This window comes from Gekko japonicus, unplaced genomic scaffold, assembly GCF_001447785.1.
Source record: "Gekko japonicus isolate JY-2015 unplaced genomic scaffold, Gekko_japonicus_V1.1 scaffold544, whole genome shotgun sequence".
NCBI lineage: Eukaryota > Metazoa > Chordata > Lepidosauria > Squamata > Gekkonidae > Gekko > Gekko japonicus.
Genome location: NW_015167550.1, coordinates 675,905 through 692,798, shown reverse-complemented (window position 1 = coordinate 692,798; position 16,894 = coordinate 675,905). Strand labels below are relative to the sequence as shown.

General features: G+C 49.6%; 1 protein-coding gene across 1 annotated transcript in view; it reads left to right on the top strand.

The window, feature by feature from the left end:
* DLX4 (distal-less homeobox 4) overlaps positions 1-16,894 on the top strand; it is a 42,750-nt gene that overhangs the window by 23,380 nt on the left and 2,476 nt on the right. The window contains exon 2 of the mRNA XM_015413678.1: positions 1,841-2,034. Within this exon, the coding sequence (XP_015269164.1) occupies positions 1,841-2,034 (194 nt within the window). The remainder of the gene's footprint in view (positions 1-1,840; positions 2,035-16,894) is intronic.

Below are 16,894 nucleotides of genomic sequence, written 5' to 3'. Positions count from 1 at the left end.
GGAGAGCTTGTACCTAAAGAAAACCTGGTCTTAAAGGTGCCACTGGACTGTTTTGGATTGCTAGCTATAGGGGGGGGGGACACGCAGATTTGCCCTTGCAGAGAAGGGAGAGATTGTACATGAAAGTGGGCCGGGGGGGGGCTGGAACTTACCCGGCTGCTTCTTGCTCCTCGTGGCCCAACTGAGGGCTGCTGGGAGAAGGGGGTGGGGCTTGTTGCATGTGCCCACCCCCTGGGCTCCTTACTGCCGGAGCTCCGCTCCTGTGCGCTCCTGCAGGAAATGACCCCTGCCCATGGGAAAAGCAAGAAGGGCTTGTGTGTGTGAGGCAACCTTACAAGAATTCTCGCCATGGAACTACAGTTCCCAGAATTCCTCAGGAGGAGGGCAAGCTGTCCTAGTTAAGAGTTTGTGTGTTGAAATGTGGGTGTTTTGCATAGCCACCTTGGTCCCGTCTGTTCTCGCTTATTCAAACCTGTGCATCCATCTAAGAACTCAGCTGAAGTTTAGCTGGGCTCCCCTGTGCATGTTCATTACCTAAGAATGGAGCTTATCAAGATGATGACTTAGTTCCACATTGCCCCAAATGTGACCCGTTGCAAGCGAAAGTGTTCACGCATTCACCTGTGAGTGATGTATAGGAACATCTGAATGTGCCTTGAGATTTTCGTCTTTGTTTGGAACAGCTGATTCATAGGGTTGCTTCCGGGCTTTTAAAAGGCCAGGGCCCATTTTCTTTCTGACCCCAATGAAATGTGGGCATACTAAAGCATCACTTCACTGCCGTATGTATGGAGAATGCAACAATCCAATCCTAAACAGAGTTATGCCCTTCTAAACCCAATGATTTCAACAGACCTAGAAGGGTGTGACTCTGTTTAGGATTATGCTCCAATCCCCTAAATTAACACATCACTGAAGTTATTGCGAGAGGGAGGGTATGTAGAAACAGAAATGTTCTGGAAATTGTGCTTATTTTGGGGGCACTCTGAACGAGGGCTCGGAATTTAAACACGTGAATTAGGAAGAGAGTGCCTCTGAGCTCATGTGGAGTGCTTTACCACTGTCTGAGCATATGACTTGGAATGTACCTTTCCATCACTTTGAGCATGCCCGTTTATGAATTTATACAATTCATTTATTAAAATAATTGTTCCCTGCGTTTCCTCTTGGCTAAAGACAGAAAAAGCCTGCACAGAAGGCCTTTTTCTCACTACAGCTCACCGTAGTTGAGATTACATCAAAAGACATGATTCTCCCATTGCTTCTCCTTTTAGGAATTAAGTATTGATTGAGTTGAACCTTTTTAATGCCTCCACAGACTGACAGGTGAGAGGACTGGTTTTGAGCATGCTCAGAATGCTTCCTCTGTCCCAGCAAGATATCAAGGGCTCAGGGCTTCATGGCAGGCCTGGGCTCCTGCAGGTCTCTTCATAGGAACTTAACCCCTTGCTATTATTGACCTTGAGCTGGAACCTTTCCCCTGATATACCAGGTCTCTGTTTGTGGGGAGGTTTTCTGATATGGAGGAGCAGTTGAAAGCAGCATTCTTTGCCACCTACTGTGAGAAATGGCATAGTTCATTCTGCCACTCTAAACACTACCTGTTTGCCTCATCTCAAAAGTCTGGGCTGGGTATTTTGCATTCATGTTGTGCTTTGGACTTTTCTACCACAAGCGAATTTCAATCATGTTCAGGGGAAACAAACAATGCTGATTTAAAACAGGAATTCTCCCATGGTGGTTGTACGTTGTGGACGTTTTAGCAGCGACAGAAACTGGGTCCGGTTGCAGATGATCTTACTTCTTCTTTCTCCCTTTCGAAACCTGTTTCTTTTGGAAGAGCTGGAAAAGGCCACCATCATCGAGAATGGGGAAATCCGCATCAATGGGAAAGGGAAGAAGATCCGCAAGCCACGCACCATCTACTCCAGTCTCCAACTCCAAGCCCTCAACCAACGTTTCCAGCAGACCCAATACCTGGCATTACCTGAGCGGGCAGAACTAGCGGCACAGTTGGGTTTAACCCAGACGCAGGTGAGACAGAGGGAGAAAACCCCCCACATCTTGCTATTTATCAATGACCGTTGTTAACCTGTTTTTCCTCCAGGGAGCCCAAGGGTGGCAAATGTGAGGGTCTTCCCACTTTATCCCAAAACAGTCTTATGAAGTTGGCTAGGACGAATTACAGCCTCCATGTTTTGTTGTTTGGTGAACCAACTCCAGGGATCCTGGGGCTTATGTATTCCTGCCACCTATGTTGTTGTTGCTGTTGTTCAGTCGCACAGTCAAGTCCGACTCTTCGCGACCCAATGGACAAGATCTCGCCAGGCCCTCCTGTTTTCCGCCGTCCTCTGAAGTTTGCTCAATTTCATGTTCGTTGCATCTATGACACTGTCTAACCATCTCATCCTTTGCTGTCCCCGTGTTCTTTGACCTTCAATCTTTCCCAGCCACCTATGTACTAGTTGATAATTAAACCCATCCTACTTTCACATTTTCATTTTTGTTTGCCGTCAAGTTTGAAATGATGTGGTGAGCCGCTTTGGGCACCCCCACTGGGAAGGAAAGCAGGGTATAAATCTAAATATCTAAAGAATAAATGTGAAAGCAGCACACCCCCACATTGAGAAATGGTACAGTCCTTTCCACCACTGTAGACCCCACCTGGTTGCCTCATCTCAAAGTCCCGAAGGGGTTATTTTGCATTTATGTTGTGCTTCAGACCAATCATTTTCATAAGCAGCTCAAAATGAATCCTAGGTTTTAAAGCTGAGGGTACCCGTGCAACATGGGACATTTTAATTTTTTTTCACATAGCGGTTCTCCTTCTTCCTCTAATTTTCCCAGGGCGTACCTGTTTTGCACATTCACTATCTACAGTCTTGTGAAGTAAGTCACCGTTAGAGGGCTGGGCCCTGAATAAAAGCCCAGTTCTTTCCCACTCTCCCCTTCCCCTAGCAGCCCCCGAAACCTTCAGAATATTGATGCTGGAGATTGCGAGACGAATGGCCAAAAAGCTCCACAGCTCAGAGGGCTGCAGAGAAGAGGCATTCTGCTACAGAATGCAGCTGCTTGTCCATTAACTGGAGGTATGAGCATATTATTGCCAATGTTATACTACCTATGTTGGCTCCCTGTTTGCTTCTCTGTCACATGCAAAGCATGGCTTCTTATCTATAAAGTCCCGTACAACCTGGGATCAGGAGCATAGCTAGAAAATTTTGGTTGGTGGGGTTTGGGGAAATCCGGGGGGGAGAGGGCGGTGGCAGGCGGCGGCTGCACCTGGTGGCCCTTTTGCTGCAGCAGCAGCGGCTCCGGCTCCACTGCAACCTCTAGACCTCCTCTAGTCCTTTCAATTGGAGATACTCGATTCCGGGCTGCTTTTTTGTGTAAGCGGGGGGGGGGGAGGAATCTCCAGCTCTCTCTTTCTCTTTTGCATTTTGCAATTACAAATTTTTTTTGGCAATTTCATTTCATTTTATTTGCATTTTTAAAACCCTGTTTAATTTTCGGCCCGGAAAAAAAGAAAATGAGATTGAGACTTCCCTGACTGTTCCCCGGGGTCATTTTGGAAACCCCACACACGTCTTACATTTAACTTTAAAAAAAATTTGTCTGTAGGGGTGGCACTTATCTGTGGGGGCATTGCCCCCCAAAGCTCCCCTCCCTGTGGCTATTGGCCTGCCTGGGTTTCACATGTCTGAAAAACTGTCTCTCCCAGTTTAAGGCCATGTGCTAACTTAGATCTTTCCAGAGCTCCCTCTTGAGTAGCCTGTCTCTGAAGTCTCTCAAATATGTCATTACTGAAGCACGCTCCTTCTCAGCCATGGTACCTGTTCTTTGGAACAGTATCCCAGAAGAGTTCAAGGGGATCTCCCACCTTAACTGTCAAATTTTCTTGTTTCAAGACTTTTTTTGAGGACAGTTGAATCCGTGATGCAAAGGATCATGCAGCTGAGGAGGTGGTGGAGGAAATGGAGTTAGGAGGGCTTTTTTCCTGCTGTTCTCGTTTTGTATTTCTAACATTTTGATGTGTATTTACAGTCGTGAACTTTGGTGTGGTTCTTTCCCCCACCTTTTGATGTATATCTCTCCCTTATAATAAAGCATCTCTCCCTTATAATAAAGGAGTAGTGGGGACCAACGTTCTAAAATGCCCGCCTTTAGTGTTTGGCCGGAAGAACTGCCACTCAGAAGACACTGGCTGGGTTGACTGGCTGCTTTGTGCAGTCCCGCCCAGCGTTTCAAGGTCTTTTGCATGTGGAAGCTGATTGGACTTCACTCCATTCCACACCTCAAACTCCCCCTCCCCCCCGCAAGGCAGTTGGAATTTTCAGTTGCATATGGGAACTACTGTATTCTGAGGTAACATATGTCCTCACTCACAACACATCACTTCCCCTTTAAAAGAAACAAACCCAATAACACAATCACGCCACACCACAAAGAAGACAGATCACACCACAAGCAGAATACCACAAGGCAAAAAATGATAGGAAAAGGTGCCAGCAGGCACCGCATTACTGCCACAGATGGTGTGCAGGTCCCAGGTTCATGTTTTAAAAGCTGCCTGGGGGACTATGGACCATTCACACACTTTCAACCATAACATACCTCATAGGGTAGTTGTGCGGATCATACGGGGGAGAGGAGAATGATGTCAGCTGCTTTGGTTCCCACTGCAGGGAAAGACTGCCCTTTCCCTAGGCAGAGGCGGGGGGGGGGGGGATGTAAAACTTAAGACAGACAGGCAGATAAAGGTTGGCTGATGGTTGCCAGGAAAGGACATAGGGTTGAAGCCTGCTGAGGGTGGGGTCTGAGGAGGAGGAGGAAGAGGGGGACCTCAGACAGATACAATGCCATGGGGGCGAGGCAGGCGATGGAAGGCCGATGCCTCCGTCGCCTGGCTGGAGTGGCCGCGGGGGAGTCTGGAGTCGGGCGGCCGCTGGTGGGAGCCGCGGGTGCCCGGGCCGAGATTGGGGGGGCAAGGCGGGCGACAGAAGGCCGATGCCTCCGTCGCCCGGCCCTCTACAGAATCCACCCCCCAAACCTCCAGGTATTTCCCTCCTTAGAGCTGGCAACCCTACATTCCCCTCAGTGCCTGTTGGTAGGCAACTAAGCTTGGTCCTGTCACCTACTTTGGCCTTTGGGAGAAAACACATTGGGGCCAATCCTGATAGGGTTGCCAACTCCAGATGGGAAATTCCTGGAGATTTGAGGGATGGAGCCTGAAGAGGGTGAGGTTTGAGGAGGGGTGGGACCTCAGACAGGTACACTGCCATAGACTCCACCCTCCAAACCAGTCAGTCCCACATAGGGAACCATTGTTGCCAATCTCCAGGTGAGGGCTGGAGAGCACTCAGTATTACAACTGCTCTGCAGAAGGGAGGGCAGAAGTCAGCTGAAGTCAAAGGGGCAGATAATGGTAGATTGATGGTTAGCTGGGAAGGAGATGGGGTTGCCAACTACATGCTGACAAATTCCAGGGAATTTGAGGGGTGGAGCCTGGAGAGGGTGGGGTTTGCGGAGGGGTGGGACCTCAGACAGGTAGAATACCATAGACTACACCCTCCAAACCAGCCATTTTGTCCTGGGTAACAATTGCTGCCAATCTCCAGGTGAGGGTTACATATCACTCACAATTACAACTGCTCTTCAGGTAGCAGAGATCAGTTCCTCTGGAGAAAACAGTGGACTCTGTCATTATACCCTGCTGAGGTCACCACAGCAAATTGACACTGTTTGCCCAAAGCCAGAGTACTGCCCCAGAGCCTCTTTCTAGATCTCGTTGTATTGCTTTCACAACGGGCTTTACTGCTAGTTTAACAATAAGAGAGAAGAAGAGAGAAGAGATTGGATTTATACCCCGCCCTTCACTTGGAGTCTCAGAACGGCTTACAAACTCCTTTCCCTTCCCCTCCCCACAACAGACACCCTATGAGGTGGGTGGGGCTGAGAGAGCTCTGACAGAAACTGCTCTTTTTCAAGGACAGCTGTGCCAGAGCTTGTGACTGACCCAAGGTCACATCAGCAGGTGCAAGTGGAGGAGTGGGGAATCAAACCCAGTTCTCCCAGATTAGAGTCTGCACACTTAACCATAAAAGAGGGAACTAGGCAAAAGTGTACTCTCCTTCTTCTCCCATCAATGAATAGCATTGCCAGCAGAGGCGGATAAAGGCTCACTGGTGCCCTAAGCACTGACCAATCTTGGTGCCCCCCTCCTTTCCACACTGACCCAGTCCATTTTAGTTGTTGACCTGTCTGACCAGATATACCATGCAGGTTGCAGCAATATAAAAATTTATTCATATGATAACACAATATACTGTACAAACTAAGCTTTTCACCCTTTCCCCAACTTTGTGGTGCCCCCTTTGGCCCTGGTGCCCTAAGCACCTGCTGAGTCTGCTTAATGGTTAATCTGCCCCTGGTTGCCAGGTCCAGGTTGGGAAATACTTGGAGACTTTGGGGGTGGAGCCAGTTGAGGGCTTGGCTGGGGAGGGGAGGGGCCTCAGCACGGTACAATGCCATAGAGCCCACCCTTCAAAGCAGCCGTTTTCTCCAGGGGAGCTGATCTCTGTCATCTGGAGATCAGTTGTGAAAATGGGAGATCCCCAGGCCCCACCTGGAGGCCGGCAACCCTATCAATGAAGATTCCATTGGTGCAAAAGCAGATCTGTCCTAGTCCCCCCCCCTCACTGAAGCCTTGCAAGCCACATAGCTCTTTGTTTGTGCAAGCCAATATCTGTTTCTTGGAGGTCTCAAGGAGGCTGCAGGGGAAAGGGGGCAGAAAGGAAACAGGCAACATCGGTGAGCGTCTTTATATGCATGCTCTGTAGGATTAAAGCAGACATTATTTCTATATCGGCTGAAAGACAGTGGTTTGTTTAAGGTCATCTACCAATTGAATGGCTGATGAAAGCCATTTCTCATAGTCATAGCAGAAAAAGAATGACAAGCAACTGGTCATTATAATAAGCGCAAGTCCCCATTTGAGTCAGATTGCAACACTGCTGCAATGTATCGTGCATGTTGCTAGTTGTGTACCAAACACAGCAGTGACGGAATCTCTGCCCAGAGCACATTGCAGTCTACCTTAGACAAGAAAGGAATGGAGAAAGATCGAAGGTGTCGTCAGAAGGGTAGAAGAAGAAGAGATTGGATTTATACCCCGCCCTTCACTTGGAGTCTCAGAGCGGCTTACAATCTCCTTCCTTTCCTATCCCCAAGAGACACCCTTTGAAGTAGGTGGGGCTGAGAGAGCTCTGAGACAACTGGTCTTGAGAGAACAGCTCTGAGAGAACTGTGACTGACCCAAGGTCACCCAGCTGGCTGCACGTGGAGGAGTGGGGAATCAAACCCAGTTCTCCAGACTATGCCCTGAAGGCTCGTGCAAATGTCCCGCCCTGACCCCGTTTAGGCGGCGAGCAGATTTTAGCTCGCCCACAGAGCCTAATGGACCCTATGCAGCTTCAGATGGCTCTGCAGGATCCGATGCCCCCTGACGGCACGTTGGATGAGCTCGTGGATGATTGGCATAGTCGACTTTCTACAGCCATTGATGTGATCGCTCCCCGGCGCCCTCTGCGCCCTCGCTCTAAGCTGGCCCCCTGGTATACCCAGGGGTTGCGGCTTATGAAACAGGAGCTCAGACAGTTGGAGAGACGGTGGCGCTGAGCTCGCGACGAGGCCACAAGAACATCTTATAGGACGTTTATGAGATCCTATGAGAGGGCAGTCAAGGCTGCGAAGAGAGATTACTACGCAGCTAGGATTGCGTCTGCTAGCTCACGCCCGGCCCAATTATTTAGGACGATTCGATCATTGACAGCTCTGCCACAGGGCAGACAAAACAGTAGGGAATTGGATATTGGCTGTGAGACTTTTGCGAGCTATTTTGCGGATAAAGTCTTGTCGCTCCGCCGTGACCTCCCCGCCACAGTTGATACAGTACGTGAACTTGAGGCCCCTTGCACAGTTTCGCTGGGTTTGGAGGGCTTTGACCGGCTCAGCCTGGAGGAAGTTGACAGAGTGCTTGTATCTGTGCGCCCAACCACTTGCAGCCTTGATCCGTGCCCCTCCTGGCTCATTAAAGCAGGCCATGAGGGGTTTCGAGGTGCCTTGAGGGAGATTATCAACAAGTCCCTTTCGGAGGGGCGGTTCCCCAAAGCACTCAAGGAAGCGATGGTCCACCCTCTCCTGAAAAAGCCAACTCTGGACCCGACTGAATTGGCCAGCTATCGGCCGGTGTCCAATTTGCCCTATTTGGGCAAACTGATTAAGAGGGCGGTGGTGACGCAGTTACAGGGATTTCTAGATGACGTTTCCGTCCTTGATCCATTCCAGTCTGGCTTTCGCCCGGGGCATGGGACAGAGACAGTGCTGGTTGCCCTCACTGACAACCTCTGTAGACATCTGGATTGAGGTGGTGTGGCGGTGCTGTTGTTGTTAGGTCTGTCGGCCGCATTTGATACGGTCGACCACCAGCTGCTGACCCATCGCCTTACCGACGTGGGGATTCAGGGTCTCGCCCTTCAATGGCTTGTCTCTTTTCTCCAAGGGCGGGGACAGAGGGTTGGGCTAGGGGAGCAGCAGTCCCGGAGGCACCTGCTTGAATGCGGAGTGCCCCAGGGGGCAGTACTCTCCCCGATGCTATTTAACATATACATGCGCCCCCTCGCCCAGATTGTCCGGAGGTATGGTCTTGGGTGTCATCAATATGCCGATGACACCCAACTCTATGTGATGTTGGGTGGCCAGTCGGACTCTGACCTAAAAGATCTTCACCGAGCTTTACAGGCCGTGGCTGGGTGGCTCAAGCTGAGCCGGCTGAAGCTGAACCCGGTGAAGATGGAGGTCCTGTGCCTGGGTCGGGGTGGTATGGGATTGGGGCTCCCGCTCCCGGCCTTCGATGGGGCACCTTTGGTGCCAGCTTCAGAGGTTAGGAGTTTGGGAGTGCTCCTGGACCCCACCTTAACGATGGAGGCCCAGGTGGCGGCCACTGCCAAAGCAACCCTTTATCATCTATGGCTGGTGCGGCAGTTGGTCCCCTTCCTTAGCCGCGGCGATCTGGCCACAGTGATCCATGCGACGGTCACCTCGAGGTTAGACTACTGTAACGCTCTCTACATGGGGCTGCCTTTGTCGCAAATTTGGAGGCTGAAACTGGTGCAGAATGCGGCAGCCAGGTTGGTAGCGGGTGCCTCTAGATGGGACCACATCCAACCTGTGCTGAAAGCGCTGCACTGGCTACCTATAGCGTTCTGGATTTGCTTCAAAGTGCTGGTGCTTACCTTTAAAGCCGTACATGGCCAGGGTCCAGCATACCTGAGGGACCGCCTTTCCCCACACAGGCCCCAAAGAGCACTTCGGTCGGGGTCACAACACCGCCTAGTGACCCCGGGCCCCAAGGAGGCCAGGCTTGTGGCCACAAGGGCTAGGTCCTTTTCGGTGGCAGCTTCTACCTGGTGGAATGAGCTCCCAGAGGAGATCAGGGCCCTGCGGGACCTTTTACAGTTCCTCAGGGCCTGCAAGATGGAGCTCTTCCGGCAGGCTTTTGAGTAGGAGCCACTGCCGCCATTACCACCACCGTGCGACTGCAGAGCACTTCCGCTGCGTCAGGCTGACTGGCCAGCTGAAATATTGTGGCCCATGTCATCCCCCCCCCTTTTTTTTGACCCCATTGGGATATGCAATAGGGAGAATGTATTGTAGTCAAATAGTCATTATGTATTCTGTGAGATGTGCATTTTTGCCTAAACTGTTTTAACTGTTGACTTTTACTGCACTTGTGCCTTAATTGTTTTAACTTGTTGTTTTTTTATCGCACTTTTGTGCCTGTGTAAGCTGCCCTGAGCCCGCGTGCGTGGAGGGCGGGGTATAAATGAAATAAATAAATAAATAAGTCATAGTCCGCCGCTCTTCATCACGACACCAAACTGGTAGTGGGAGTAAGTTCGGTTGGCAACAAATACGCAGGCAAAATGAGGTGGCGTGCAAAGTTTTTCCATGTAGGGGAGTCACCTCTTGAATTGTTCTGTGTGCCACAAAAAACAAAAGTGGCAGCCACTTATATTCAGTTGGTGACATTTACTATGTAGGATTCGAACTTGCCCCAAGTTCCAGACCACAGGGCACGATCCGGTGCTATTGATACACTCTTGAGCAGCTCCCATTTGTTCAAACAAGGCTGTCCACTGGGTTTGGTTCAAGGTAGAGAAGTGTTTTTTTGGGGGGGGGGAGTCATGTTGCAAGCTCCTTCTCACCCAGCAGCCTCCCTTACAGGTGGATGAGCAGCTGACAGAGATCGGTAGAGAGATGTCAGGGGTGAGCCACAGCCAGAGGCATAAATAAGATTTATTTTGGGGAGAGAGAAGAAACTCAAGTGAAAACCTGCCGAAATCTGTGTGCTGGGGATTCGGGAAGGGGGGCACTGAGGTAGAAAATGCTGTGAAGGATTATAAAATGGGGCTCCTTCTCCAGAGAGCATAATAAGAAGATGTAAAGTAGACCTTGCTTGCGTGATCTCTTTTGTGTGAGCTGGAACATCACAAACGCCCACACATAATATTCCAAGATGAGCCGCCCCAGGGGGTTTCTTAACAGAAACATCACTGGAATTTTTGGTTTATGGTGTGTCACTGCGTTATGGCACACTGATTCCAGATAAACTTATGGAACTCTCTGCCACAAGACATAGCGATGGCCACCAGCTTGGAGCGGCAAAATGCTGAGATGGTAGAATGGACAACACCACTTCAGGCTACAGTGGAAGGGGTCCGTTTTCAAACTTCCCCTACATCCATAACTCCCCCTAAGTGAGGTAGCCAGGACAACAAATGAAAAGTGATACGATAGAGCCTTTCTCCATGGGGTGCCAAGTTTTTTATATGTAGGGAATTTCTATGTGAGAGAGCATTTATTCATTAATTTCTTTTATGCAGAAAGTGTCTATGTCGTCTTTCTGAGGTGTCTTACAAAGAAAAATAATTTTAAAACTCCAGAAAACACCAAAAGATATTAATTAAAACCCACTTGGAGCACAAAAACATAAAACTCTGAGCAGATTAAAACAAGTGCCACAAAGCTCCTAAGCTAAAGACAGACTAAAAATGAGATGAACACTAAAAGATGAAACCCTTAATTACAAACCTGGGTGAAAAGGAACTACATGGCCTGATGCCTAAAAGAGAGTAGGGCAGGTTCCAGGTGAGCCTCAAAGGGAAAGGCATTTCACAGTTTAGGTGCCACCACAGAGAAAGCCCTGTCTCTGGTTGTCTCCCCCTTCACATATGAAGGAAGGGGCACAGACATCCAGGGGTAGTGAGAAAGATCTGGACAGTATAGTTACTAGCCATGTTGACTGAGAGGAACCTTCACATTCAGAGGCACTAATCCGCTGAATCCCAGAGCCAAAAACAACATCAGGGGAAGGCCTCAGCCTCTATGGCATTGGCCCTCCAGAAGAACTGACTGGCCACTGTGTGAGACAGGATGCTGGACTAGATGGGCTATTGGTTCTTATGTTTTTAGGACAGTTCCTTTATGTGCCCTAGCCCCACACCACTGTGACCTTCTTCCCCATCAGTCTGTAGTGGTATAGCCTATAAATGAAGTTCTCTTATATGGAGGCAGACTATTGGTTTTTCAAAGTTGGTTTATTCTAACATAATTTGAATTTGTGGGCAGTCCCTAATCTAGCTACGCTAATTACCAGTCCTTCCAACTGTCTCCCTGTAGGGTGATCTTCAGCTCTTCTTCATAAGGCTGCACTATACCCCCCCAATTTTTTTAAAGCATCCACTTAGGGTTGCCAATCTCCAGGTGGAGCCTTGAGTTCTCCCAGAATTATAATGGACCTCATACTACAGAGATCACTTTCCCTGGACTAAATGGCTGCTTTGGAGGGTGGAGTCTATGGCACTGTACCCTGCTGAGGTCTCTCCCCGCCCCAAACCCTGCCCTCCCCAATCTCTACCCCCAGATCTCCAGCAATTTCCCAAGCCAGAGTTGGCAACCCTACTGCTTTTACCCCAAAGGCCATTTATTTTGAAATCTGCTTCTTGTCTCCTAAATATATTTGCTCCTAGCAAGTCCTGTGAGGCCGAGAAGGAGGAATCAAGCAAGGATCAAGCTAGAGACAGGGTTGTTTTTTGTTTTTTTATATTAAAGTCTTCGGGGTGATTGGAAAGAAGCGACACTTCCCATGGTGTGCACAAGTGTTCCCCTGTTCCAACTTCTGCCTCTGGCCAAACAGGTTTCGCAGGCTTTTGAAAGAACGCAGATTCCTGCAAAACCTGTTTACTGGGAGGAAGCAAGAGTGTCATGAACAATTCTCCCCACGAAGCTGAATCACCTTCAGCTCTCCGGGGGAAAAGAGTAATCTCTCCCAGCATCAGCAGGTCTGCAAAAGGCCACAGAACTGATGGGGGGCAGATTGGCAAGACAGACTTTAATTTAGGCTTGGGCAGACCCAGATTTGAATCTCTGCTTGCCAGGAAACCCCTTGGGCAATCTTGGGCCAGCCATAGCTTACTTCATAGGATTGTTGGGAAGTAGGGTTGCCAGACCCCTGGTCAGAGCGGGGTTTCCCCCAATTTTGGGTGCTCCAATCTGCCGGTGGCCAGCGGGGGAAACCCCCCTCCTGAACAACCCCCTCCCATGTCGACATAGTTGGAGCAATGATGTCATGTGGAAGTGACGTCATCACGCTGGGCACGCTGTGTGGTGACGCTCTAGCATTTTGGCCAAAACCCTATGGTGACTACAGAATTTTGACCCAAATGCTAGAGTGTCACTGCATGATGTGCCTGGCATGATGATGTCACTTCTGCCTGATGTCATCACACCAGTGATGTCATATGCAGTGATGTCTCCCTGCCTTCCCCATTCCTGGAAGTCTCCCTCCTACTCCCTGACGGTCCGGTAAGTAGACCCAGCAACCCTATTGGGGAAGGTTAAATAAAGGTGGGAAGAAACACTCTGAGCTCCTTACAGAAAGGGGCGGAAGGGATAACCAATCAACCACCACCACTATTGTGTCATTGCCATCTGGGGAAGGCTTGTTGGCCTTGGAGTTACCAGCCTCTTGGTAGGGCCTGGAGTTCTTCTGCAACTACAACTAATCTCCGTTGCTACACGGATTAATTCTCCTGGAGGAAATGGAAGTTCTGGAGGGCAGGATGCTTGCTGAGCCCCCTCTGGTCCCCAAACTCTGAGCTCCCTAAGCACCTCCCCAAATCTCCAGGAGTTTCCCAAATTGGAGTTGGCAACTTTGGCCTGCATGTCACCAGAATTGCCGTTCCTTAGGGTTCAGTTTCCTTCCCAGGGCCTCTAGAAGTTGCATCATGAGTGGAGGGTAATATGTGCCATTGTCTTTAGTGTGCATTTTGGGAAATGCATGTGCATGATCAATAAGGCATTGTAGCACAGAGCCTGTCATTTGGTGCACTGCAGCTGCTGTATTTAGTACTGCTGACATGATAACCTGTTGTGGGGCAGCTGTGTTTTGGATTGTCCTCCTGGATTTTTTAAATTGGTAAAAAGGCAGCTATTGAAAAGGAAACCAAGAAAGCATATAGAAAGCAACACAGGCTTTCAGCAATGTATAAACACTGAAGTGAGGGCACATCTTTCCCTTGATTTTTTTTTTTAATCCTGCCCTCCTTCCAATAAGCTCTGGGCAGCCTACATCATTCTCTTCTGTTTTATCTCCACAACTACCCTGTGAAGGGGGGTTAGGCTGAAAGAGAGTGACTTGCCCAAGGTCACTGAAGTGAGCTTCCCAGAGCAGGGATTTGAACCCAGAACCCTAACCACTACACTAGGTTGTCTCCGATATGATGGAGGGTATTAAAATTCAGCACAAGTAACAAGCCGAAAGGAAAGGATGCTGTGAACCAGTGTCTAAGAAAAACAAGGAAGGGATATGGCAAGAATTCTGTAAGGAATAAAAGGTGGATCAAAATGCAACAAAGGAGGCAGGAAATGGGGGGGGACAGTGTGGTGTAGTGGTCAGAGTGTCAGACTAGTATCTGTGTGACCTGGGTTTGAATTCCCACTTGTGCTGGGTGACCTTCAGCCAGTCGCACACTCTCTGCCTAACCTACCTCACAGGGTTGTTGTGAGGACAAAATGGAGGAGAGAATGACGTAAGCTACCTGGGATTCTCACTGGGGGAAAAGGCGGGATACAAGTGAAGTAGATAATAACAACAATACTAGCAGAACAGAACAAGGAACCGACAGGAGGTGTTAATAACAGCAGAGGCTTCCTCTTGAAATCTTAGAAAACGCTTTCTTCCCAGAACTGTAGTCTTATTCTTTTGACACTGGAGTTTTCACTGTCGTCTCTCCCCCTCGTGTATTTTAAACTGTTATCCGATAATAATTTTTTTTAAATGCAACTTTTCCTCTCTCCGTCTCCCAGATTTGCACATGATCAGATCAAACTGATTTCGTCTGGTGCAGAGTTTTAAACTGGAGGGAGGAGAGCTCATTCCGGTGTTTTTCCATCTCTGGACATGCCCTTAAGACCAACTTTTACACTTTGCCCTCTCTGATCCTTCTGCAAAAGCTATTGTGCAACCATTTGGGGGGAAAGACGGAAACTTTTTGCAAACATTAGCTAGGGTTGGGTCTAGGGTTGCCAGCTCTGGGTGTAGAAATACCTGGAGGTTTGAGGGTGGAGCCTGGGGGAGGGGAGGGACCTTGGAAGGGTTTAATGCCATGCAGCCCACCTTCCAAGGCAGCCATTTTCTCCTGGAGAAGTCGAATAAATGTTTTGAATGAATAAATAAGTGGTTTATGTCGTCTGGAGATCAGTGGTAATTCTGGGAGATCTCCAGCCCTCACCTGGAGATTGGCAACTCCTGTTGAGCCACAGTGGTCAGGCTCGAACATGCAAGTGAGGGTTCCTGGTAAAGCTTGCCACAGCCTATACAAGTCCCTCGCTTTTGCAAAAGCTGTATCTTTCTCCTCTTCACAACAGCTCTGGGACTAGAGATGGGGAGCACCATTATTCCTATTTTGTGAAGGATAGTCAGGGAAAAGAGTGATAAAAAGCACCCAGAGACCATCCAAGCCAACCCCTGTCCATTGTCCATGTATCACCTGATCAAAGGCTGGCTAAGGCTTGTGCAATCTGAGTGTAGGGTTGCCAATCCCCAATTAGGGGCAGGGGATCCCCTGGTTTGGTGCCCCTCCCCCCTTCAGGGATGTCAGAAAGTGGGGGGGGGATGCCCACTGGGCGCTCCATTATACCCTTTAGAGGGTATAATGGAGAATCAATCTGTGGGTATCTGGGGCTTTGGGGGGGGGGCTGTTTTTTTCGGTAGAGGCACCAAATTTTCAGCTTAGCAGATGGTGCCGCTCCTGGAAACCCCTCCCCCCAAGTTTAAAAAATATTGGACCACGGGGTCCAATTCTATAACCCCCCAAAAGATGGTGCCCATATCCTCCATTATTTCCAATGGAGGGAAAGCATTTAAAAGGAATGCGGTCCCTTTAAACGTGACGGCCCAAACTCCCTTTGGAGTTCAATCGCCTAGTGACATCACAAAAGTGAGTCACATTGTTGCTCCTGGCCCCACCCCCAAAGTCCCCAGGTATTTCCTGAGTCGGACCTGGCAACCCTATGGCTGACTTATATGGCCAAGAGGTGCCTTCAGCATCCATTGAAAGGGATCCTGGGACTCACTTCTGGGTCTCTTGCAGTCTCGTTGTGCCCCAGCCCCAATGATTGCTGTCCCAAGGTGTCACATTTGCATCCCAATGCTGGTTGGCCCTGCAGAAGCCTTCATGTCTCCAGTCTCTAAGAAGACAGCGGGTGCTTTGCCGAAAGAGCCGGTGTGGTAGAGTGGTTAGGCTATGATCTGGGAGACCCAGGTTCAGATCCCTGCCTTGCCATCTTCTAAATTATATTTGGAAAACAATAAATAACTTTAGCATAACATGGACATGATCAGGTTTCTAGCTTTCTCCTGCTGCAGTGGAGCTATGATGTTTGTAAAATAGACCATGTGCAGAACCTGGCACAAACCCTCTGTGTTTCTGACAGCCTCAAACGGCAGGGTAATCCCATGCAAATTCACTTCCTGAGGTGTTCAGGTAGGGTTGCCAACATCCTGGTGGCGGCTGGAGATCTTCTGGGATCAAAACTGATCTCCCGTTGACAGAGATCAGTCCGCCTGGAGGAAATGATCACTTTGGAAGGTGGACTCTGTGGGGCTATGTCCCACTGAGGTCCCTCCCCTCCCTAGGCTCCACCCTGAAAATCTTCCGGCACCTCCCAACTAGGAGCTGGCAGCCCTCTTTTTTCTACATGGGTGGGGAAAAGCAACAAGGGGAGGAAATGGTTTTGAGTGGACGATTGGGAGGATTTAGTGGCCCCGCCCCTTCTGCTCTTGATTACAGCCTTCAAGACTGCTTTTCGATGGGAAAAGCAAACAATCAGCCTCCAGGGGCATGCAGCACACCATGGTGTGTTTGTGATGTTTGGTCTGAATGTAAGCGGAAGTTCCGTTGCTCCCACACTTTTTCTTGGTGGAGCTATGGACCAGCCCACACACTCTGCTGTGGCACTGTAGGAGCTGCTTCCTGGTGGCACCGACCTTCCTGTTACCCTACATCTAAGCCCATCACTGATTTCCGCTCTTGGCGCAATCCAGGGGTCGTTTCGCAGAAAAAGAGCATAACTCATTAGCATATGCCAAACCCCCTGACATCACCGGAGGTGTGTCATAAGGCCACACCCCCTGACATCACCAGAAGTGTGTCATAAGGCCACCCACCCCCCACCCCCAACGGTCCCGGCCGCCAGCGGCCTTGCAGCTCCACTGCCGAGCCCCATGAGGGGCTCAGCGGTGGACCTGCAAAGCCGGCGGGAGGGCGAGGAA